Source organism: Bufo bufo, chromosome 7 (genome assembly GCF_905171765.1).
Source record: "Bufo bufo chromosome 7, aBufBuf1.1, whole genome shotgun sequence".
Lineage (NCBI taxonomy): Eukaryota > Metazoa > Chordata > Amphibia > Anura > Bufonidae > Bufo > Bufo bufo.
In genome coordinates this window covers 218,245,460-218,271,148 of record NC_053395.1, presented here as the reverse complement: position 1 = coordinate 218,271,148, position 25,689 = coordinate 218,245,460, and the positions used below count along the sequence as shown (strand labels likewise).

Genomic DNA, 25,689 nt, shown 5'->3' with positions numbered 1-25,689 from the left:
ATTTCCTAATGTTGGCCCTACCTACATATTTACATAAGGCTAGGGTCCAGGAATTTGACTATTTAAATGGGATGAAGGGGAGGGAGATCGGCTAGAACTATAAACTAGTCAACAATTTCACCTTGAGGGCATATCGGTAGGATGTGTCATCACTGGAGATCAGTGGCGTAGCTAGAAATGACTGGGCCCCACAGCAAATTTTTGAATGGGGCCCCCCTCCCCCCAGTAATTTTTTCGCGACCCCTTCCTTTCATGCCGCCCCCCTTCCTGTGGCTAGTAAAGATCGCTCTCTCAGACCAGGCCCGGCAGCTGCTCCATCCGTCCTGTATATAATTTCATTGTGTAATACTGTTGAGGGGGCCCTGACCAAATCTTTTAGTCCTCCTCCTCCTGGATTGGGCCCCTTCTGGGTCAGGGCCCCAAAGCCTGCTTCCCCTATAGCTACGCCCCTGCTGGAGATGATGGAGACACAGAAATATGCATAGGTGCTGAACAAAGAAGGGTATGAGGTTTTTAATCAAGACTATATGCCGACTTGCTTAATGGTTTAATTTAGATGCATTGCAAAAGTATGCACACCCTTTTAGGGTACATTCACACGGCCAAAACATGGGTATTGGCCGTGTGCGTTCCGGCCAGCCCTATGATAGAAATGCCTATTCTTGTCCGCGATTGCAGACAAGAATAGGACATGCTCTATGTTTTTTACAGGGCCGCGGAACGGAACTACGGATGCGGACAGGACACGGTGTGCTGTCCTCATCTTTTGCGGCCCCGTTAAAATAAATGGGTCCGCACCCGTTCCGCAAAATTGAAAGAAATAGGGTCGTGTGAATGCACCCTTAAAGGGTTTCTGTCACCCTGCAAAACTCATTTTTTTTTTTTTGGATAGTTAGATTGCTCATAGTGCGATATAGCAGAATATAATGCTCTTACTTACTTTCATGCGGCCGATTCTTTATAAAACGAACTTTTATAATATGTAAATGAGGGCTCTACCAGCAAGTAGGGCGTCTACTTGCTGGTAGCTGCTGCAGAAATCCGCCCCCTCGCCGTGTTGATTGACAGGGCCAGCTGGGATCTCCTCCTCCGGCCGGCCCTGTCAGTAATTCAAAAATCGCGCGCCTCGCGTCATTCGGCGCAGGCGCTCTGAGATGAGGAGGCTCGTATCCTCAGCACTCCCTCAGTGCGCCTGCGCCAATGACGTCTTCTCTTTCGGTGATGTCATCGGCGCAGGCGCACTGAGGGAGTGCTGAGGATACGAGCCTCCTCATCTCAGAGCGCCTGCGCCGAATGACGCGAGGCGCGCGATTTTTGAATTACTGACAGGGCCGGCCGGAGGAGGAGATCACGGCTGGCCCTGTCAATCAACACGGCGAGGGGGCGGATTTCTGCAGCAGCTACCAGCAAGTAGACGCCCTACTTGCTGGTAGAGCCCTCATTTACATATTATAAAAGTTCGTTTTATAAAGAATCGGCCGCATGAAAGTAAGTAAGAGCATTATATTCTGCTATATCGCACTATGAGCAATCTAACTATCCAAAAAAAAAAAAATGAGTTTTGCAGGGTGACAGAAACCCTTTAATGGTAGAGGATTTCCAGAAAGTCTAAAATAAAAGTAAGTTATTACACGGCCATCTAATCCCTTGCATTCATTCCCTTTTTTGTACCGTATTGTCTCCTGTATGAATTATGACCCATGCTGTCCCATTTCTCCAGAGGTCGGCGATTGCTTTCCAGCTCCGCTGAGAGATGTCGCGGTGAGGGAGGGGCAGGACGCCATTTTGGAGTGCTCAGTTCCGGAAGGGACCCGGACATCTTGGTACCTGGAAGATCAGAGACTTCATCCAGGAAAACGGCATCATATGGAGGAACATGGTGCCATTAGACGCCTGATAATCCGAGGGGCCCGGACAGATGATGACGGGGTTTATGTGTGTCAGACTCATAGAGGGGCTCAGAGTATTGCAGAAGTCGCTGTAAGAGGTGAGGTCCACAACCACTTATACAATGTCACACCTTCTGACTCTCCGCCCCAACTCTGCCCAAGGAAGGCCACTAAAAATTCCCACAAACTCCAACCTTCGTGCACATTTTCATAAGCCCCACCAACGTTTTGACCCATGTTGCATCTAAAGACAAATTCAAAATTGTACCGGTTTCTTGTTAGCAGACAGCATGTCTGACAGCGGACAGAGCTAAACTGCTGTCTGTTGCCAACGGCAACCAGCACAATTTTGAAAACAGCTCAAAAGCTGTTAAAGCAGGGTAGACTACACTTTTATAGTCAGACTTTAGGTTTTGTAAAAGCTGCCAATGGTATTACACCCATCTATAACCAGAATATGGTATCTCTCTCTCTCAGGGCCCATTGTGAAGAAGTTGCCCCGACGTTTGGAGGTTGCCGAAGGTGGAAACGCAGCGTTTTGTGCTGAGACAGAGAGCGAAGTGGAGCAGGTCGGCTGGACCTGTGATGGTCACATCCTCTCTGAGGATCATAGAACGGTTGTGAAGAGTTTTGGAAGGACGCATGTACTTGTGATAGTCGGGGTGACAAAAAAAGATGGCGGTATAATACAGTTCCACGCTGGGCTTTCTGAGTCCTCCTGTCAACTCAGAGTGAAAGGTAAGAGACACCAATCAGACAATTATGTTATGGGGTTCTTGTGTCAATTATAGATGACTGACCCCCAGTGAGGTGCGAGGTTCAGTGATGGCTCATGCAGATTGTCATTGAGTTCCTCCTAAGGTTTGGGCTTCAAACAGGCTTTTTTTGAGATTTTAAAGGGGTTATCCCATGATTGCTATAAAGAATGAAAATCAGACATCATAGGGTACATGACAATCTGTTTTTAAGGCTACTTTCACACTTCCAGTTTTAATTCTGGCAGGCTGTACTGCTGCTGGATGCGGACAGAACGTCTACCGGCCAATTCTCCTCTTGTCTGGCGGAACAGCTATGCTGGAGTTTCACACCGGAGTTGTGAAAGTAGCCTAACAAAGCAAGAACCTGCCCTGTACCTCACATGGATCCGGAGATCTTCCCATTCATTGATCTGCTGGCAGCCCTGCTGGGTGTGTCTCCTTTCTTAGGGGTTGTGTGCTTTCCGCTGCAGCTCTCTCCCTATCACAGCTCAGGGAGCATGTCCTTTATCAGGGGACATGTCATTTCTAATGACACTGTCTCGCTATCACAGCTCAGGGGTCTTGTCCTTTCTCAGGGGGCGTGTGCTTTCTGCTGCAGCTCTCTCCCTATCACAGCTCAGGGGGCTTGTCCTTTCCCAGGGGGTGTGTGCTTTCTGTTGCAGCTCTCTCCCTATCACAGCTCAGGGGGCTTGTCCTTTCTCAGGGGGTGTGTCATTTCTGATGATGCTCTCTCCCTATCACAGCTCAGGGGGCTTGTCCTTCATCAGCGGGTGTGTTCTTTCTTCTGCAGTCTCTCCCTATCACAGCTCAGAGGCTATGTCCTTTCTGCAGAAGCTCTCTCCATGTAACTATCACAGCTTCTAACTGTAGATAGGGCTGGTGGCAGTTGAAGGATGGAACTGAGCATGTGTGACCACCTCAACGATGTTACTTAGGTGGATAGAAAAATAAGGAAAAGAGCAAACAGCAGGTGGCGCTATACAGATACATTTTATAAAGTAACTCAGGGGCTATACTAAATTTTGAATTACATGCAGTTACAAAAGTATTCAGATCCAGGTGCTAAGTTGAAAAACTTAGAATATTTTTTTTCAAAGGGAAAGCAAAATCATCCATATATAATCGATGGATATCTGACCGCCAACACCCCTGCCGATCAGCTGAATGAATGGCCAGTGACGATGCAGTAAGCTCCCCCTAGTGGTGGCGGCACTCTGTGTCTATGCAGCCGATTTAGTTCTTTGTATTAAAAAATGGTTGGACCTAAATGTGATAAAAGTTGGAGGGTCACTTTAAAAGCTAAAACGGATGCAGTTTATTATGCATTTGTACGCATGGGAATGCTTGGTATCTAAGAGGTTAATCCGAGGGTGCCTCTTGCAGTGCTGAGCCACCTCTTCTATGAATATTGTTGGATTAACAAAATCCCACGTGGCGCAGTCCTGTTACATGTCTCACTAATGAGATAACCAAATGCTCCTCCGTATGTGCAGCCTTCGTCTCCCCTCCAGTCACTCCTAAAGTCACAGCTTCACCTTCTGAAACTTTTCTTCCATATTAGGAAATCAGAGCAATTAAAGGAATAGTCCGGGACACTAGACCGATACACTGTGTCAGGTCTGCTTCAGGGCCTGGGGCGGAGCATGACACAAGGATTCTCTCTATGGTGAGATCAGAATCAATGTCATGCTCCGCCCCCTCCTTGGACACTAACCCAGTGCATCTGTGATACCCAGCGGACAGTATCACACAGCCAGGCTGGGCTTAGATACAGCAGTTCATCAGACAGTATCACAAAAGATGGGCATAGATACACAGTTCAGACGGCAGTAACACACATGCTAGTTTAGATACACTGGCTCTGCAGACAGTATCACACATCATAGGCTTAGATACACTGGCTCTGCAGACAGTATCGCACATCATAGGCTTAGATACACTGGCTCTGCAGACAGTATCGCACATCATAGGCTTAAATAACACTGACTCAGCAGACAGTATCGCACATCATAGGCTTAGATACACTGGCTCTGCAGACAGTATCACACATTATAGGCTTGGATACACCCACTCAGTGAAAATTATTTCATATAAATATAGAATTTAACACAACCTCCAGGAATTCTCTTGTAGACATCTGGCAGATAGATAGTCCCTTACCTAATTGTTCTGTCCATGATTGGTTGGAACAGTGATAAGGGAAGAGCTTAAAGGGCTTCTGTCAGCCCACTAAACTTATATATATTTTTTTGTGTACTTATAATCCCTATCCTGCGATATATCTATACATTATGTTATTAATCATTTTAGTTCAGTAGATATGTCAAAAAACGTACTTTTATAATATGCTAATTACCTGTCTGCCAGCAAATTGGGGCGTCTACTTGCTGGTAGCAGCCGCAAAAAACCGCCCCCTCCTCCTGTTGATTGACAGGGCCAGCCGCGATCTCCTCCTCCGACTGGGCCTGTCAGCATTTCAAAAATCACGCGCCTGTGTTGATTTGGCGCATGCGCTCTGGCCCTGTCAATCAACAGGAGGAGGGGGCGGTTTTTTGCGGCTGCTACCAGCAAGTAGACGCCCTACTTGCTGGTAGACAGGTAATTAGCATATTATAAAAGTACGTTTTTTGACATATCTACTGAACGAAAATGATAAATAACATAATGTATAGATATATCGCAGGATAGGGATTATAAGTACACACACAAAAAAAAAAAAAAAGTTTAGTGGGGTGACAGAAGCCCTTTAAAGGGGTAGTGAGTGGGAATTGAGCTGCGGTACGTCGGCGCGACCACTACACAGTGGACAAATACTTCTGCTTCCCAACTCCATCCACTGTATAGCTTCCAAACAGGCGGCTGCTCATACCAGCTGATCAGTGGAAATGGCGGGTGTAGAACCCTCAACGATTTGATATTGATGACCTATCCTATTGATCTTCAATATATAAAGACCAGAAGACCCCTTTAATGTTACTCTGTCTCCATTTTTCTTTCATAGTCTTCATTGTGAAATGTTAGCCAGTTGTTTAGTCTGTCATGGTTTCTGTCATTTGATGTTCCTTGTTCTCCATTGTTTAGTCTTTCTTGGTCTCCATTGTGTAATATAGCTCGGTCTCGTTGCTTGGTCTCCATTGCTTGGTTTTCCAAGGTCTCTTCTATGTAATGTAGCTCGATCTCCATTATTTGGCCTTTTGTGATTTCTATTGTAGAATTTTGCGCGATCTCCCTTGTTTGGTCTTTCAATGTCCCCATTGTGTAATGTAGCTCCATCTCCATCGTTTGAGTCTTCGTGTCTCCATTGTGTAATGTAATTTGGTCACCATAGTTTGATCCTTCTTGGTCTCCATTGTGTAATGTAGCTCAGTCTCCATTGTTTGGTCTTTCATGGTCTGTGTTGCATAATGTAGCTTGGTCTCCATCATTTGGTCTTTCTTGATTTCTATTGTGTAATGTAGCTCGGTCTCCATTGTTGGATCCTTCTCAGCCATGATTGTGTAGTGTTGCTTGGTCTCCATCGTTTGGTCTTTCTTGGTCTCCATTGTGTAATGTTGCTTTGTCTCCATTGTTCAATCCTTCTTGGTCTCCATTGTGTAATGTAGCTTGGTCTCCATTGTTTGGTCTTTCATTGTTTCCATTGTATATCTATCGTTTGGTCTTTCTAGTTCTCCATTGTGTAATGTAGCTCGGTCTCCATTGTTTGATCCTTCTCGATCTTCATTGTGTAATGTTGTTCGGTCTCCATCGTTTGGTCTCGCTTGGTCTCCTTTGTGTAATGTTGCTCAGTCTCCATCATTTGGTCTTTCTTGGTCTCCATTGTGTAATGTTGCTTGGTCTCCATTGTTCAATCCTTCTTGATCTCTTTTTTGTAATGTAGTTCAGTCTCTATTGTTTGGTCTTTCATGGTTTGTGTAATGTAGCTTGGTCTCCATAGTTTGGTGTTTCCTAGTCTCCATTGTTGAATGTTGTTCGATCTCCATTGTTCAATCCTTCTTGGTCTCTATTGTGTAATGTAGCTCAGTTTCCATTGTTTGGTCTTTCTTGCTCTCCATTGTGTAATGTTGCTTGGTCTCCATTATTTGGTTTTTCTTGGTCTTCATTATTTACTGTTACTCAGTCTCCATTGCTCAATCTCAATCCATTGGAGATAAAGCAGTGAGAGAAGGTGTAACGCACCTAGTTGATCAGTTAGGATCTCAACTGCGGAAGCAATGGACATCCACTATTATCCCACCGCCCTTGTTTTTGGATGTGGGATTCGCGGTTACTCAGTATGTACCCCAGGCGTCTCTCTCAGTCTTGGGCGGAGAGTTTGGGGTAACAAAATCATTTACCGCTATCCCTCTAATTAGTTACTGCCGGAAAGGAAGGTCCCCCAGTATTACAGGAGTCACAAGTTAGTATAAGCTTGTGCACAGTTCAGAGTTAGTATATAGTATGCCCTCAGTTTAGTATATAGTATGCCATAGGTTCAGGGTTAGTATATAGCATGTCCACAGTTTTAGTATATAATATGCAGCAGGTTCAGAGTTAGTATAGCATGTCCTCAGTTTAGTATATAATATGCAGCAGGTTCAGAGTTAGTATAGCATGTCCTCAGTTTAGTATATAATATGCAGCAGGTTCAGAGTTAGTATAGCATGTCCTCAGTTTAGTATATAATATGCAGCAGGTTCAGAGTTAGCATAGCATGTCCTCAGTTTAGTATGTAGTATGCAGTAGGTTCAGAGTTAGTATAGCATGTCCTCAGTTTTAGTATGTAATATGCAATAGGTTCAGAGTGAGTATAGCATGTCCTCGGTTTAGTATATAATATGCAGCAGGTTCAGAGTTAGTATAGCATGTCCTCAGTTTAGTATATAATATGCAGCAGGTTCAGAGTTAGTATAGCATGTCCTGAGTTCAGAGTTGGTTTGGGAATATCGCCTCACACCAGCAGGAACCACCCCACTCTGAGTTCCAGGACCTTAATCAGAGCAGGTAACAGGCATATACTTGCGGTTAGTTGGTCCTGGCTAGGAAGCCAGCAGTGGGGAAGCCAGTGGAAAGTAGGTAGGCAGTCTTTCACAATGTTGTTTGGGATCCAGGTCTGGATATGTGGACAGAGTCCTCAGATGCAATGGAGCTAGCAGGGTGCGCACTCCATTAGTGGAACACCCTGCTTAGCACCTGTCTTCTATTTAATGCCCGGAGGTAAGTGGGCGGAGTCACATGGAGCCGCTGCGATACAGGCTGTACTGTTACAGTACCTCCCCCTTAAGGGACCCCTCCGGGGTACCCCACTAGGAGAGGATCGGTTGGGAAATCTTCTATGGAACAATCTTTGGAGTCTGGGAGCATGAACGTTTTGCACATCTTCCCAAGAGTCATCCTGGGGACCATACCCCCTCCATCTAACGAGATACGTCTTCTTCTGGAATCAATGAGCTGCTCAACTTCAAATTCTTCTTCTCCTTGGACCTCTATCGGTGGCAAGGGTCAAGGATCATTTGATGGGAACGGCCTAGGTCTAAACGGCTTCAGTAGTGACACGTGGAATGTGGGATGTACCTGTAATCGAGTAAGAAGGGTGAGTCTCACCGTGTTGGGGTTAATAATCCTATCTATCGGAAAAGGACCCAGGAATTGTCTTCCCAATTTCTTGGAAGGTACCCCCAACCGAAGGTTTCTTGTTGATAACCAAACCGAGTCTCCGACCTGGTAGGGAGGATTTTCTCTCCTACGACGGTCGTAGTAAAACTTCTGTCTTTCCTTTGCCCGTTGAAGGTTGTCTTTAGCGTCTTAAGGGTAGTTTGCAAAGTGGTCAGATAATCGTCTGTGGCTGGAACGTTTGTGGGAAGGCTGGTTTGAGGAAGAGACCTAGGGTGAAATCCGTAATTAGCAAAGAATGGAGTATGTAATGTGGAGGAAATCGTAGAATTATTGTAGGCGAATTCAGCGAGAGGAAGTAGGCCCTCCCAGTCATCCTGGAGAAATGAGCAGTGACATCTGAGAAACTGTTCCAGACACTGATTCACCCTTTCAGTCTGCCCATTAGTTTGTGGGTGATAGGCGGTAGACATTCTGTGGACGATTTGAAGTGCTCTCCAGAATTTGGATACGAATTGCGAACCCCTGTCTGATATGACCTGGCTAGGAATTCCATGTAACTTAATAATATTAGACAGGAATACGACGGCCGTTTCCTTGGAGGAGGGTAACTTCTTGAGGGGCACGAAGTGTGCCATCTTAGTCAGCAAATCCACTACCACCATGATGGTATTGTTTCCTCTGGAAAGGGGAAGTTCAACTATGAAATCCATCGAGACCCATTCCCAGGGTCTGTTGGCGATGGGAAGACTCATTAGGAGACCATAAGGTCGGTTCCTGTCAGTTTTACATGAGGCACAGGTCTCGCACGTGGAAACGTATTCCTCAATTTGTTTGGTCATCTTTAGCCACCAGAAGTTCCTGCGTATCAGGGTTGTGGTTTTAGCAATGCCGGGATGTCCCGCGAGGGGTAAATTATGGCAAAGTTTGATCACCTGATTGGTGAGGGAGGGTGGTATATACAGTTGGCTGTCCTTGTAAAGGAGACCCTGTTGGTTCTGCGAAAGACCAGGGGGGGTATTAGCATGGTCATTAATTAGAGCATCCTTGAGCTGGGTTTCCAACGTTATGGTGGCAAGGACGAGTTTCTTCGGTGGAATGATCCATGTGGGGGCCGTGTCTGAGGTGCGAATTTCAGCCAGTCGTGACAAGGCGTCGGCCTTCCCATTTTTTGAGCCTGGTCGGTATGTAATTTGGAAGTTAAACCTGTCAAAAAAAAAACTCCACCGTACTTGGCGGCCTGATAGTGTTTTATTGGTTTTCAGGTATTGTAGATTACGGTGATCCGTATAAATTGTGATGGGGTGTTTTGATCCTTCAAGTAAATGCCTCCAATTTTCCAGGGAGCATTTTATGGCAAGGAGTTCCTTTTCGCCTATGGGGTAATTGAATTCGGCGGTATTTAGCGTCCGGGAGTAGAACCCGATAGGATGTAACGGAGTTGAAAAAGAGCTTCGCTGGGACAGAACGGCTCCTATGGCTGCCTGGGATGCGTCTACTTCCAGCACGTAGTGATGGTTCGGATTTGGGAGAGTCAGTATCGGTGCCGTAGTGAACCTGTTCTTTAATAACTCAAACGCTGATTGGGCGTCCTTGGACCAAACGAACTTCGTGTTGACACTAGTTAAGCGGGTTAGTGGTTTAGTGGTAGCGGAGAAATCTTTAATAAATTTCCTATAGAAGTTTGAAAACCCCAGGAACCGTTGAAGAGCTTTCCTGGAATCCGGGATCGGCCAATTTTGGATGCAAGTGATTTTTGAGTGATCCATCTGGATACCCTTGGGTGAAATTATGTATCCGAGGAAGGGAAGAGAAGTAGTCTTGAACACACATTTTTCCTGTTTGACGTATAAGCGATGAACACTTAACCGTGCAAGAACCCAACGGACATGTTTCCTGTGATCGTGTAAGTTATCGGAATACACTAGTATATCATCAAGATAGATGATTACACATACGTCCAGTAGATCCCTAAAGATGTCGTTAATAAAATTTTGGAATGTGGCAGGGGCGTTGCACAACCCGAAGGGCATCACTGTATACTCGAAGAGTCCATACCGAGTGCGGAAGGCTGTCTTCCATTCATCACCTTTTCTGATCCTAATTAAGTTGTATGCGCCTCTCAAATCCAGCTTGGTGTAGATTGTTGCTGTTTGTAATCTTTCTATGAGTTCGGATATTAGCGGCAAGGGGTACCGATTTTTGATTGTTACTTTGTTCAAGGCTCTGTAATCTATGATGGGCCTTAGGCTTGAGTCTTTGTTTCTCACGAAGAACATCCCTGCTGCTGCCGGGGAGGTTGAAGGCTGAATAAAACCTTTTCGTAAATTCTCTTCTAGGTACTGTTTGAGGTGAACAAGTTCTGGTTGTGCCAATGGATAAATTCTACCCGTGGGTATCTCACTACCCGGCAGCAAGTCTATGGGGCAATCGTAAGATCTATGGGGCGGAAGAGATTCCGCCTTCTTTGCGCTAAATACCTCAGCAAAGTCTGCGTATTGGCTGGGAACCTGGTTCACTCCCACGTGCATGAGAGATTTGAGAGGAAAGCAGGTCTCCATACAATAAGGTGACGTAAACTGAACTCTCCCCTGTTTCCATAGGAGGGTTGGCTGGTGTATTTGCAACCATGGCAATCACGGGAAACAATGGAGAGTGTATGATATCAAGGGATAAGAATTCTGTGTGGTTATTTTCACATGTCACCATGAGGGGTTGAGTCTGACTGTGGATAGGACTAGAAGTAGTACCGTCAATGAAACTCACGGATATCGGAACGTTTTTTCTCATGTGGGGAATTTTATTTCGCTCAACCAGATGCATGTCGATAAAATTCCCCGAAGCTCCCGTGTCCACCATGGCTTCAACGATAATCCGGTTTTGGTCCCACTGTAAGGTGAGAGACGTGTATATGTAACCACCAGTACTATTTTTTGTACTGCCTAAGGTACAAAACGTGCCGCTCTTACCTTCGCACTTCTTACGTATCGCTGGGCATCCGTCAACGGTATGGTCAGCAGACGCACAGTATAAACAGAGGTTGAGGTTACGTCTCCTGGCTTTCTCTCTCTCGGTCAGAGGTCCTCGGATCGCCCCAATCTCCATCATCTCTACAGCAGGACCCTGGCTGGACGGTCTTGGGTTGGGTGTGAAGCCTGAGACTCTCTCGGCTCTGCGTTCCCTCAGCCGTCTGTCAATGGTGGTGGCCTTCTGCATCAAGGCATTAAGTGTAAGTGGTAATTCTCCTTGGGCTAATTCGTCCTTCAGGGCCTCGGAAAGACCTAGGCGGAACTGATTCCTAAGGGTGAGGTCATTCCATTCAGTCTCCCGGGCCCAGCGAGTGTATTCCGCAATAAAGTCCTCTACAGGTCGTCTCCCTTGTTTAAGGCTGCGTATAGCGGTCTTAGCGGTCAGCTGTTTACTATGGTCCTCGTAGAGAAGGGCCATTTTTTCAAGGAACAGAGAGAAGGAATCCAGGACTGGGTCTTCCTTTTCTAAATAAGTATTGGCCCATGCTCTGGGCTCCCCCCTGAGGTAAGAGATCATGGTAAGTACTTTTGTTCTGTCAGTTGGGTAAGTCCGGGGCTGCAGCTCAAACATTAGTTTGCACGTGTTCAGGAAATCCCTGAACTGCCTTCGGTCACCCGAGAATATCTCAGGTGGGCTGACCTTGGGTTCTGGTCCATCACGGGGGTGTCCTGGCCCCTGAGTGACAAGTTGCCGTAGTGCCTGGTTTTCTAGCTGGAGATGTTGTACAGTCACGTTGAGGGTCTCCACCCTCTTAGTGAGGGTGACGAAGTGACCTGCAACCTCCGCTGGATCCATGTGGGTTCCACTAATATGTAACGCACCTAGTTGATCAGTTAGGATCTCAACTGCGGAAGCAATGGACATCCACTATTATCCCACCGCCCTTGTTTTTGGATGTGGGATTCGCGGTTACTCAGTATGTACCCCAGGCGTCTCTCTCAGTCTTGGGCGGAGAGTTTGGGGTAACAAAATCATTTACCGCTATCCCTCTAATTAGTTACTGCTGGAAAGGAAGGTCCCCCAGTATTACAGGAGTCACAAGTTAGTATAAGCTTGTGCACAGTTCAGAGTTAGTATATAGTATGCCCTCAGTTTAGTATATAGTATGCCATAGGTTCAGGGTTAGTATATAGCATGTCCACAGTTTTAGTATATAATATGCAGCAGGTTCAGAGTTAGTATAGCATGTCCTCAGTTTAGTATATAATATGCAGCAGGTTCAGAGTTAGTATAGCATGTCCTCAGTTTAGTATATAATATGCAGCAGGTTCAGAGTTAGTATATAGCATGTCCTCAGTTTAGTATATAATATGCAGCAGGTTCAGAGTTAGTATAGCATGTCCTCAGTTTAGTATGTAGTATGCAGTAGGTTCAGAGTTAGTATAGCATGTCCACAGTTTAGTATATAATATGCAGCAGGTTCAGAGTTAGTATAGCATGTCCTCAGTTTTAGTATGTAATATGCAGTAGGTTCAGAGTGAGTATAGCATGTCCTCGGTTTAGTATATAATATGCAGCAGGTTCAGAGTTAGTATAGCATGTCCTCAGTTTAGTATATAATATGCAGCAGGTTCAGAGTTAGTATAGCATGTCCTCAGTTTAGTATATAATATGCAGCAGGTTCAGAGTTAGTATAGCATGTCCTCAGTTTAGTATATAGTATGCAGCAGGTTCATAGTTAGTATAGCATGTCCTGAGTTCAGAGTTGGTTTGGGAATATCGCCTCACACCAGCAGGAACCACCCCACTCTGAGTTCCAGGACCTTAATCAGAGCAGGTAACAGGCATATACTTGCGGTTAGTTGGTCCTGGCTAGGAAGCCAGCAGTGGGGAAGCCAGTGGCAAGAAGGTAGGCAGTCCTTCACAATGTTGTTAGGGATCCAGGTCTGGATATGTGGACAGAGTCCTCAGATGCAATGGAGCTAGCAGGGTGCGCACTCCATTAGTGGAACACCCTGCTTAGCACCTGTCTTCTATTTAAGGCCCGGAGGTAAGTGGGCGGAGTCACAGGGAGCCGCTGCGATCCAGGCTGTACTGTTACAGAAGGTTTCTGCTGTCCCAAAATTCCTCCCAGCCAAAGACAATAGGCTCCTTAGCGCCATCGCTTCCCCATACCTTTCCTTTGTTCAGACGTTCTAAGCATGTAACTGTCTCGAAGGAAAACAATTTTGTACCCTTTTTATTTTAATTAAAAAAAGAAAGTCCAAATAAGTTCTGCAGCAGCCAGCCATAATACATACCCTATCTGTTGCAGAACAGAGGGCTTTAATCATTTCGTGGTTAGATAGTTAATACGATTGAAAAAAGACATAAGTCCATCAAGTTCAACCAAGGTTGAACTTGGTTGTTTGACTTCCTTTCTGAAGGAGATTCTGGTGTGCACCTTTTGTATACTTTTGTCCATATGTAATTCTATATTGGCTCACCCTGTATCATGAGCCAATATAGAACATGCCAATTTCTCTGTTCTTTAGCCAGGGGGTCCAGCATTGCCTCAGCCTCTGGAGAACCATCTAACAGAACACTAGATGTTGGACAACCCGTGTGCCTCAGCTGCCAGGTGCCCAGCTCAGGGGCCAAAGTGCGCTGGATGAAGGATGGCCAGGAGGTGGAGGCAGTAGGACGCATCTCCCTCCAGTCAGATGGCAGAATGAGAAGGCTTCTTATCTCATCACTGGATCGGTTAGATAGTGGGACCTACACCTGTCACCTGGGTAATGACAGCACCAGCTTCACCGTCACTGTGTCTGGTAAGAACGTCTGTAACCCTGTCCTCTGGTCATATATCCACTATGGGGGGAGAGGGGATGGCATTTTTCTTTAAAAAGACCCCCTTTGCCATCCAAATATTATTAGTGCTAATGATTAGATGATGGGTTCTAGTTTAGAAGTGACAATATCTTACCCGAAAAGGCCCATACAAAACTGATAGACTGTGTTATGCTTGATGTAGGGCCTGAGGAGGCGGAGCATGACACAGGAATTCAGACACCAAAGAGAGGATCCCTGTGTCAGGCTCCACCCCTTCAGACTTTGCACAAGGCAAAGCACATCATATCAGTGTTCCTCTAATTTCATGCCAATGATTATCTTCTGTATTGATGATGATGGAACTTGATGTTGGGGTTCTATATTTCTAGAGCCTCCAGTGAAGATCATAAACACTAGTAATAACACAGAACACAAGTGTGTGAGCGGAGAACCCCTGGTGCTGAGCTGTGAGGTGTCCAGAGAGAACGCTCATGTGCGCTGGTATCGGGATGGGACGGAGATACAGGAGAGTGAGAACATCAGGCTGGAGTCAGATGGGGGACATCGAAGACTGATCATTACCTGTTCCAAACCAGCAGATGCTGGAGAGTTTGCCTGTAATGCAGGAGAAGACTCAGTCTTCTACAACGTCTCCATTTCAGGTATAAACCCCCATATTACTGTAGAAAGTCAGCAATAAGATATGGTTAGCACCTAGAAAAGTACTGACAAATGTACGTACATACATATAACCTACTGAAAAACCTACTGATTATGTACATACATTACTTATCCTGTACTGATCCTGAGTTACATCCTGTATTATACTCCAGAGCTGCACTCACTATTCTGCTGGTGCAGTCACTGTGTACATACATTACTTATCCTGTACTGATCCTGAGTTACATCCTGTATTATACTCCAGAGCTGCACTCACTATTCTGCTGGTGCAGTCACTGTGTACATACATTACTTATCCTGTACTGATCCTGAGTTACATCCTGTATTATACTCCAGAGCTGCACTCACTATTCTGCTAGTGCAGTCACTGTGTACATACATTATATTACTTATCCTACACTGATCCTGGGTTACATCCTGTATTATACTCCAGAGCTGCACTCACTATTCTGCTGGTGCAGTCACTGTGTACATACATTACTTATCCTGTACTGATCCTGAGTTACATCCTGTATTATACTCCAGAGCTGCACTCACTATTCTGCTGGTGCAGTCACTGTGCACATACATTACTTATCCTGTACTGATCCTGAGTTACATCCTGTATTATACTCCAGAGCTGCACTCACTATTCTGCTGGTGCAGTCACTGTGTACATTACATTACTTATCTTGTACTGATCCTGAGTTACATCCTGTATTATACTCCAGAGCTGCACTCACTATTCTGCTGGTGCAGTCACTGTGTACATACATTACATTACTTATCCTGTACTGATCTTGAGTTACATCCTGTATTATACTCCAGAGCTGCACTCACTATTCTGCTGGTGCAGTCACTGTGTACATACATTATATTACTTATCCTGTACTGATCATGAGTTACATCCTGTATTATACTCCAGAGCTGCACTCACTATTCTGCTGGTGGAGTCACTGTGTACATACATTACATTACTTATCCTGTACCGATCCTGAGTTACATCCAGTATTATACTCCAGAGCTGCACTCACTATTCTGCTGGTGCAGTCACTGTGTACATACATTACTTATCCTGTACTGATCCTGAGTTACATCCTGTATTATACTCCAGAGCTGCACTCACTATTGACATCCTTCCTATTAAGCTGTCTTATGTCATCTCCCTACTAAGCTCTTGATTCTTCTCATTCTATATCTAGAGCCTCCAGTGAAGATCATAAACACCAGTGATGACACAGATCATAAATGTGTGAGTGGAGAACCCCTGGCGCTGAGCTGTGAGGTGTCCAGGGAGAACGCCCATGTGCACTGGTATCGGGATGGGGTGGAGGTGGAGGAGAGCGAGAACATCAGGTTGGAGTCTGATGGAAGACATCGCAGGTTGATCATCACATGTGCCAAACCGGAGGACTCGGGGGAGTTTGTCTGTGACACTGGTGACGATTCGGTCTTCTACATGGTGTCGGTGACAGGTCAGTGACAAGTTCCAGAGCGTTCACACTTCTGCCTTCCTGTAACCAACAACTAATTCCAACGTCTAGGAGTCTGGTCGGAGAGCAGAGATAATAATAGAGCCTGAGACAAACAACCGGGCGATTAGGTATTAAGATGGGTGTAATGAAGAAAACTCAAGAGGGTGGTGATAAGACAACTGGATCCAGGTCAAGTCACCCCCATTAACCTGGAATGTCCATGACCTAATCATAGGCACAAGACGAGTGGAAAGTGTCCATGATGCGATTTTAGTGGTCGGGTATGAAATAAATATTTTTGGTGTAACGCAGAGCAATGGAACATTTTCAAAACTTTTTTTTACCACAATGAGGGTAAAGAATAATTCTGTGAAAAGGATTTCCACCCAAAAATTCCAAATAGTGGAGGGGGGGGGGGGGGTCACAGACTTGATGATCGGCTTATTGTTAAAGGGGTATTCCGATTAGAACATGGTAGTCCTTATCCAGGATTGTTGTTAGCAGGGGACCCATGTTGTAGGCGGGTACACACTGAGAGAAGGCTGGGCAAACATAAGTAGGCAGGGCCAGCAATACTGTAGTACAGCACAAAATATTGCCCCAACAGAACTAAATACCAAAGTCCAGCATAAAATACTGCCCCCCCCCCCCCAGCTGCAGTGTTTGCCGCCCTGAGGATAGCAATACAGTTGAATGCAGGAGGGCACTTTCCGCCACCGACCAGGTGCATAAGAACATGATCCGTCTAGCATTAATAAATGCTGAGAGTGTCAGACCGCTATGTACTCGGAGGAGGGCTTGGGCAGCCCCCTGAGACATCGGCCCACCGGGTCTATGGCCAGTCTGTCCTTGGTTGTTATATCTGAAAGGTTGGGACGCCCATCGCTAGAACGAGGATGGTGTTCTTCTGATGTTCTTCTGCACAGTTCACCGACACTTTGGGTAAAGAGCCTGTACACAGTATTACAGAGCATCAGGCACTACATGTGCCGCCATATGGAGCCTCCATACCACACTGTAGAATAGGTACAGTATATACTCCACTAGAAGTAATGATGCCATACAATGTCTGAGGGAACATGCCACAATTTATTTTAGCCAGATTTTGTATAGCTACAACATTAAAAAAAAAGGTTTCTATGTAAAAAAAAAATGACCTGATCAGTGATCCCCAGCGATCAGCTGTAATCAGTGGAGAAATACACCAGGAAGCTTTCAATTTCCCTGCAGTGCCACCACAGGGGAAAGGAAGTATTACAAGAATTAGCAATGAGTTCAGTAGTACATACACAAGTGGTGGGTCCTCCAGAGAGCGACAGATGGGGTTTCTTATGTCAATGGGCAGATTTAAGGTCTAGTTATGATCACTATATAAAGCACTTGTCTGTCTTCCTTAGAGCCCCCTGTGAAAATAGTGAACACCAGTGACAATGTGGAGTACAAGTCCATGAGTGGTGAGAGCGTGGTACTGAGCTGTGAGGTCTCCAGAGAGAACGCCCCGGTGCTTTGGTACAAAGATGGTGTGGAGATACAGGAGAGCGACAACATCAGAATCCAGTCACATGGAAGAGAGCGCAGGTTAATTATTTCTACTGCAAGACCAGGAGACTCTGGAGAGTTTTCATGTGACGCTGGGCAGGATTCCATTTTTTACAGTGTCACTGTAGCAGGTGAGTGTTGCTACTCCTCACATACCATGGTCTTCAGTGATCTATCAACTGACATGGGGCCCATGTTGACCTGACAATGCTTTCCCTGCTTCCTGTGACAGTGTCAAAGCCGCTACTTACAGTCACCACTAGAGGGAGCTCATTGTACACAGATTTATAAAGCTCCATTGTGTTCAGCACTGTATAATTCCCTATGCAAGGAGCTCCCCCTAGTGGTGGTAGTATGCAACCATAGTTACATAAATTACCAAGTGCGAAAAACAGAGGCCCTCTCATATACACCTGGAGTAGATTTCAGCTATAACTTACGTCAATTTTCTGGTGTAAATTCTTGTAAATGTGCTGGGTTGTGATGGCCCCAACCCTTAAGTTAACCTCTGCCCACTTTTTTTTTAATAAGTGTTGAAAACAGTGTATAACTAAACAAATAAACATAAAAAGTTGCAAAATGTTTGTGTAAATTGACATTCGCAGCACATTTTGCTACATTTTTACCCCATAAACCTTTTGTAAATGACCCCCAATGCATGTGTCGAATTAAGAATCTGAATTCCACTGTGGATTTTCCACCTGCAAATCTGGACAGAAAGTCTGCAGCATGCTTGTGGCTGTAGCCTGTGTTTCCGGAGGTTCTCAGCACTGTCTCTCTATATATTCACATGGGTGAATAAAGGAATCATTGCCGGAGTGCAGTTCATTTTCTGGATTTATTGCTGGGGTAAGAAGTCTATTCCCTTGGAACGTGCACCTGATTTTTTCTCATCACTGCCAGTGCCGCCATTTTTCCTGGATATATATATATATATATATCATACAAGCAGTAATCATGGGGGAGGGGAAGGGGGAGGATACTTTTCTAGATTTTCTCCTAGAAAACCTTGCAGTCATTCTCTATCTACTGTGAAATGGCTGATAACAGGTAACAATAGACTGTACAACAAATGGAGAAGATAGCCTTCAGATCCGCAGTTCTTACAAAATAGTTCCAAGCTAAAATCTTGGATGATTATATTTCTAAATTCTCTTTTAATCTTATTATTCGGCTTCCAGTATCTTTCTTTTTTTCTTTTTTAACACGCTTGGGATTTTCTCCCCTTTATAGTCAGTCAGCTGAATTCAGAGACCTTTTTATGATAAAAGATAAGCATCTAAGTGTGTCAGCACAGTGTCAGGCAGCAGCCAGGAAAGTGTCAATGATACTGGATGGGGGAACAGCTTTGTATAAATCACCGTCCCCTTCACACGGGGAAGGCATCTCAAAGTCACATCACTTCTTCATCCTCCCTCTGCAGTCTGCACCCTTCAGCTTCTAGATAGAGATTATCTCCGGGAATGTATTCTCCAGCTATAATGTGACAGAATAATAAGAAAAAACGTGTGTTCTGTGAGATGCAAGGTACATTCAGCTCTAGGAAAGGATTTTTATCTCCATATGCGTTATGGGATGGAGTAAAGTTCTAGACTGGAACCAGAGAAGAGCATGAGAGAAATGGATATATATTTAATAAAAATATAAGAATGTAAAAGAAAAGAAAAAGAAAATAACCTTAATTTATATCCCAAAAAGCATCCATTTTGCCTGACCCTCCCTCTCTCTCCTCCAGTGCTGGTGCCTGTGAAACAACATGATTATGTACAATGTCTACAAAGAAGCCAAGTAAACAAAGTTCTACCTCTTTTAGCTAAGCCCCACCCCTGAGGAACAGGAGGAGAGACAGACCACTGATATTTGCAACACAACATTCTCTTGTGGTATTTATGAAGGTTTTCTGTACTCTTTAGATCCTCCAGTGAAAATCGTGAACACTGACGACGATGCAGAACATCGGCGCGTGAGCGGAGAGCGAGTGGTGCTGAGCTGTGAAGTGTCAAGAGAGAACGCTCCGGTGCACTGGTATAAGGATGGTGAGGAGCTGGAGGAAAGTGAAAACATCGTCATAGAGGCGGACGGTTGTCACCGCAGGCTGATCATCCAATCTGCCCAAACCCAAGATTCAGGAGAGTTTATGTGCGATGCTGGAGATGATTCTATTTTCTACAACGTATTTGTGAAAGGTCAGTGACTTGAGGGGGCACCCTTTCTGGGGCTCCTGCCTGATAGTAGCTGGGGTGCCCTTGATGCAGGGTGTGGAGAGTGCGATGGCTGGTGTAGGTGTAGGATACAGTAACAAGACCAGATGTAGAAGAATAAACTGTACACAGTGCAATTCTCTCCCAGATGACGATGTATGGATTTAGGCAAGGATGGGAGTTATGGCTCTCTCTGTAGATTATCTTGCTATAGTCTCTCTGGCTGGCAACAGTAACTTGGCAATAATGGCTGTAATGTCCACTTCGGGATACAAGGTTTTGAAGGCACATCTAGCCAGGACGTGTTCAGGTGTGAAGGTGTCTTAACAGTATCCCTCACAGCAGTAAAGTCTGAATGGCTGTAGTAGCAGGTTACCTTACTGACTCCTATGCTTGGCCATGCAGATTCCAAGTTCTCCTTGCAGTAAATCACACAGAAATCAGTTAGTCTCTGGAACTTGAGGCCTAAGAAGGAGTATGAAGCAACAGCTTCCTTCCTCTCTGAACACTCTCCTAAGACTGACTGAGCAAGGGCTGAACCAGGATTATTAACCCTGGTTGTGCCATCAATCCCCAGCTATGCTGGGGGGGGGGGGGGGGGGGTTAATACATAACATAGCAATATATTAACAATACATAACATTTAATTGACAAGCCATTTGTAGGTAGGTGCTCCGGGGTACTGTACATACAGCTCCTCAATGTTGTCACCCAGTGATTAACCCTACCATTCATTGTCCAATAACCAGTCCATAGGGTGCCATACAAATAATATTGCCACATGACGTTTAAAGGCTATGTACACCTTAGGGGGCATTTTTTTTAACAATTGCATTTTACTCACTCAAAAATGCCTCAGAAGATGTACATAACCTTTAATAACAGGGCCATAAACTAGAGAAGGCATGAGGAAATAAAGAAAGGCTCCCATTAACTGCAGATATGGAAAGAAGAGAGTCCTAGGTTGCATTGTCCTGTCGGCAGTGAATACTGAATAAGCTAAACCCAGGTTTTTTTTGTCATATAAATTTTATTATTTTAACCCTATAATCCTGTACCTCTCTTTTTCTCTGTAGACCCTCCTGTCAAGATAATAAGCACGAGCGACACCAAAGAGATCCTCAGCGGGGAGCGCCTGGAGCTGTGCTGTGAGGTGTCACGAGAAAACGCAGAGGTCTATTGGTACAAGGATGATGAGGAATTACAGGAAAGTGAGAACATCATACTCGAGGTGGATGGTTGTCACCACCGGTTGATCATTCTCTCGGTACAGACGGCAGACTCCGGTGAATTTGTCTGTGATGCCACTGAGGACTCTGCTTTCTTCAATGTGACTGTAACGGGTCAGTTTTCAATAGATATATAAATATAGTACTGCCTTGAATTTTTCAGATTTATCATTCTGTTCTAGGCATCGAGCAACCAGTACTGCAATCCAAGGTTAAAGTTGCATGAAGGTGCAAGTTGTGCATTTGCAGTGCTAGCTGCCTTACTTTACCCACCATAAGTAATATCGTATGTTTGGGAATTGGCTCTGAGTTGAGGTCTATGCTACGCAGCTGTCTTATGCCATCTCCTTACTAAGCTCTTGATGCTTCTCATTCTATATCTAGAGCCTCCAGTGAAGATCATAAACACAGATGATGACACGGAACATAAATGTTTGAGTGGAGAACCTGTGGCGCTGAGCTGTGAGGTGTCCAGGGAGAACGCCCATGTCCGCTGGTATCGGGATGGGGTGGAGGTGGAGGACAGCGAGAACATTAGAGTGGAGTCAGACGGGAAACATCACAGGTTGATCATTACATGTGCCAAACCGGAGGACTCGGGGGAGTTTGTCTGTGACACTGGTGATGATTCGGTCTTCTACACGGTGTCGGTGACAGGTTGGTGACAAATTCTATTATATCTCTGTAAGATACAACATATTTCTCAGTAATATTTGCAGTATATGTGTTGACTCCTTGAATCAGAAGCCCCACCACCACTATGGATGAGAACCACATGAAGACCATGGATTAACATTTTTTGTTCATGTAGACTTCCCAATTTAGTTGGAAATAGAAAGCTTTTTTACCTACCATACCTGTAGTAAAGATACACAATGGGCATGACGTACGTGAGTGTCGTGACATCACAGCTTTCACATGGTGTCATGTCCTTGCTTGACCTCATATGACATAATTTGTCCTGCTATGGCCAGTATGAGACAAAACAGTAGTCTATTAATGATAGTAGTGCTCAAAAACAACTTCTGTGGATCGTGGTTCCTCCCTCGAAATGAAGGAACTCTTGGATGTCCAAGACATCCAAGTGCTTACCAACAAGGCAAAAATTTATGTAGCAGTGACCTTATGGTCAAAAAGATCTAATCACCGTTTTCCTCCCCAGAACCTCCTGTGAAGATCTTGAATGCAGATGATGACACAGATGAAAGGTGTTTCAGTGGAGAAGAGCTGGTGTTGAGCTGTGAGGTGTCTCGGGAGAATGCCCCAGTCCGCTGGTACAAAGATGGGGAGAGAATGGAAGACAGCGAGAGGGTCCGTCTTGAGTCCGATGGGAGACATCGCCGTTTGGTCATCCTCTGTGCACAGACACAAGATTCCGGGGAGTTTGTCTGTGATGCTGGTGATGACTCAATATTGTACAATGTGACTGTGACAGGTATGAACACATTATAACACATGGGGTCATAAGTATGGAAGGGATGCTCTTGCCATTTGTGTTGAATGTTGCACCAAATATACCATAATTCTTTTTATTTTTATGGTTTTGCATTTCAAGTACATTTATTCTAGTGGGAAGGTATAATGGAGATAGACATGCTAAAATAAAGGCCTGCTTTTTTGCAATAGGGCGCTCAAATATGGTGTAGTTTCCCCAGATATATTGCATGTGCCCCATGGTAATGAGTTTGCAATATGTTTAGGAATTGAATGAAAGGATGTGTCGTGCCCTGAGTGAAACACAAGAGAGGCGCTGCTTTCCTATGTTTTGATGTTGGGCATTATGTAATAAGGTCATCATGCAGTATGTATACACATAGGCATACATATTCAAGTAAAATGGATTGAGTTGCGTTAGGCTACTTTCACACTAGCGTTTTTTGCAGATCCGTTATTCTGTTACAATAATACAACCGCATGCATCCGTCATGAACGGATCCGGTTGTATTATGTCTTATATAGCCATGATGGATCTGTCATGAAAGTCAATGGGGGGCGGATCCATTTTCTATTGTGTCAGAGAAAACGGATCCTTCCCCGTTCACTTACATTGTGATTTATGACGGATCCGTCTTGCTCCGCACCACATCGCGGACAGAAAAACGCTGCATGCAGCCTTATTCTGTCCGCGATGGGGATGCAGCCGAACGGAACGGAATGCATTTTGCTGCATTCCGTTCTGTTCAGTTCAGTTTTGTCCCCATTGACAATGAATGGGGACAAAACTGAAAGGTTTTCTTCTTCTATTGAGATCCTATGACGGATCTCAATAGCGGAATTGAAAACGCTTGTGTGAAAGTAGCCTTACCAGTCCATAGGCAAAAGCGGTGCTGTTTTTGGAGGTAAAAATAACACTCTTTTGTTTTTGCCTCTTCAGATGGCCGAAGACATTAGATTATGGTTAGTTTAAATAATGACACTAGGGGTTCTGGAGCAATGATGCCTAATTCTCTAGAACAATGGCTCAATGGCACTTGATGCTCCAGTATATTGTTATTTGGCGCTCTAGAACAATGACTCAGTGACATTTTACTGTGTCGCTTGGGGTTGTAGTACAATGACTCAGTGACACTTCATTCTCTAGAACAGTGGCACTTGGGGCTCTAGAAAAATTACTCAGTAACATAGTTTGTAAGGCTGAAAAAAACATCCCTCCATCCAGTTCAGTCTGTTATCCTGCAAGTTGATCCAGAGGAAGGAAAAAAAAAAACCTGTGAGGTGTTCTGGAAACATTAGAGAAGCACAAGTCTTTCTTTTATAAAATCACTTTAATCTTCGGTAGCAGTATCCATAAATCCTGATTTTTTAAGAGACATTTTAATTATTCAGTATTAGTGGCATTTGTAGCACCAGTACATTGATTCAGTAACACTAGGGACTCTAGAAAAACGACTCGGTGACATGTGAGGCTCTAGAACAATGACTCAATGACACCTAAAGTTCCAGGACAATAGCTTAACGTCATTTGGAGAGCTAGAATAATGACGCTGGGCACTGTAGAACGCTTGGTGGCAAATGAGACTCCAACCACTGATGTCATGATATTTGTTGCTTGTGTTTCCATGAAAATGTCATATACACATGAAGCCATAATGGTGACCCTACAATAAAGGCACATGGTTTTTGTTGTACCATAAACAAAAGGCACCTTCATATTTTGGAGCCTATAAAATTGATATGTAGCATAGGGATATTTAGAATCTATGGATGAGAGCAAAAAACATTACCTGTAACGTTACATGGAGAACTAGTTTTGAACACAATCTGTTTCACTCTCTTTTCTTTCAGATCCTCCCGTGAAAATCGTGAACACAAGTGATAATGTTGAGCACAAGTGTCTCAGTGGAGGGCGAGTGACACTGAGCTGCGAGGTGTCCAGGGAGAATGCCAAAGTATGTTGGTACAAAGATGGTGTGGAAGTAGAAGAAAGTGAGGACTTTATTCTGGAGTCAGATGGAAAATATCATAGACTCATCATCCCTAATGCTCAAGTCCAAGACTCAGGAGAATTCGTCTGTGATGCCAAAGATGACTGTGTCTTCTATAATGTTCTGGTATCAGGTCAGTGGTCTTCTGCATCTCTTTCATATATTGTTTGACTGGTAGAAGAAATTCAAAACTGGAGATTTCCCATAAATTGTGTCTTTTGAGTAAGTAATACAGTCGTGGCCAAAAGTTTTGAGAATTACATAAATATTGGAAATTGGAAAAGTTGCTGCTTAAGTTTTTATAATAGCAATTTGCATATACTCCAGAATGTTATGAAGAGTGATCAGATGAATTGCATAGTCCTTCTTTGCCATGAAAATTAACTTAATCCCAAAAAAACCTTTCCACTGCATTTCATTGCTGTCATTAAAGGACCTGCTGAGATCATTTCAGTAATCGTCTTGTTAACTCAGGTGAGAATGTTGACGAGCACAAGGCTGGAGATCATTATGAAGACAGGTGTCTAAGGTGAAGACAAATAAGTCACAGGGGCCTGATGAGATACACCCAAAATTATTAAAAGAGCTTAGTGGTGAGCTGGCAAAACCGTTAACAGATTTATTCAACCAATCATTAGTAACAGGAGTCGTCCCGGAAGATTGGAAATTGGCAAATTTCGTGCCCATTCACAAGAAAGGTAGTAGGGAGGAATCGAGCAACTATAGACCAGTGAGTCTGACATCAATAGTAGGCAAATTAATGGAAACCCTATTAAAGGATAGGATTGTGGAACATCTAAAATCCCATGGATTGCAAGATGAAAAACAACATGGGTTTACTTCAGGGAGATCATGTCAAACAAATCTTATAGATTTTTTTGACTGGGTGACTAAAATAATAGACGGTGGAGGTGCAGTAGACATCGCATATCTAGATTTTAGTAAGGCTTTTGACACTGTCCCACATAGAAGACTTATCAATAAACTGCAGTCATTGAGCATGGACTCCCATATTGTTCAGTGGATTAGGCAGTGGCTGAGTGACAGACAACAGAGGGTTGTAGTCAATGGAGAACATTCAAAACAAGGTCATGTTACCAGTGGGGATCTGTACTGGGACCGATTTTGTTTAATATCTTCATA

General features: G+C 44.4%; 1 protein-coding gene across 1 annotated transcript in view; it reads left to right on the top strand.

Moving 5' to 3' along the window:
• OBSL1 (obscurin like cytoskeletal adaptor 1) overlaps positions 1-25,689 on the top strand; it is a 66,333-nt gene that overhangs the window by 3,734 nt on the left and 36,910 nt on the right. The window contains exons 3-13 of the mRNA XM_040440710.1: positions 1,721-1,987; positions 2,367-2,627; positions 13,741-14,016; positions 14,407-14,679; positions 15,880-16,152; positions 17,550-17,822; positions 19,605-19,877; positions 20,969-21,235; positions 21,506-21,778; positions 22,284-22,556; positions 24,407-24,679. Coding sequence (XP_040296644.1) covers positions 1,721-1,987; positions 2,367-2,627; positions 13,741-14,016; positions 14,407-14,679; positions 15,880-16,152; positions 17,550-17,822; positions 19,605-19,877; positions 20,969-21,235; positions 21,506-21,778; positions 22,284-22,556; positions 24,407-24,679 — 2,982 coding nt within the window. The remainder of the gene's footprint in view (positions 1-1,720; positions 1,988-2,366; positions 2,628-13,740; positions 14,017-14,406; positions 14,680-15,879; positions 16,153-17,549; positions 17,823-19,604; positions 19,878-20,968; positions 21,236-21,505; positions 21,779-22,283; positions 22,557-24,406; positions 24,680-25,689) is intronic.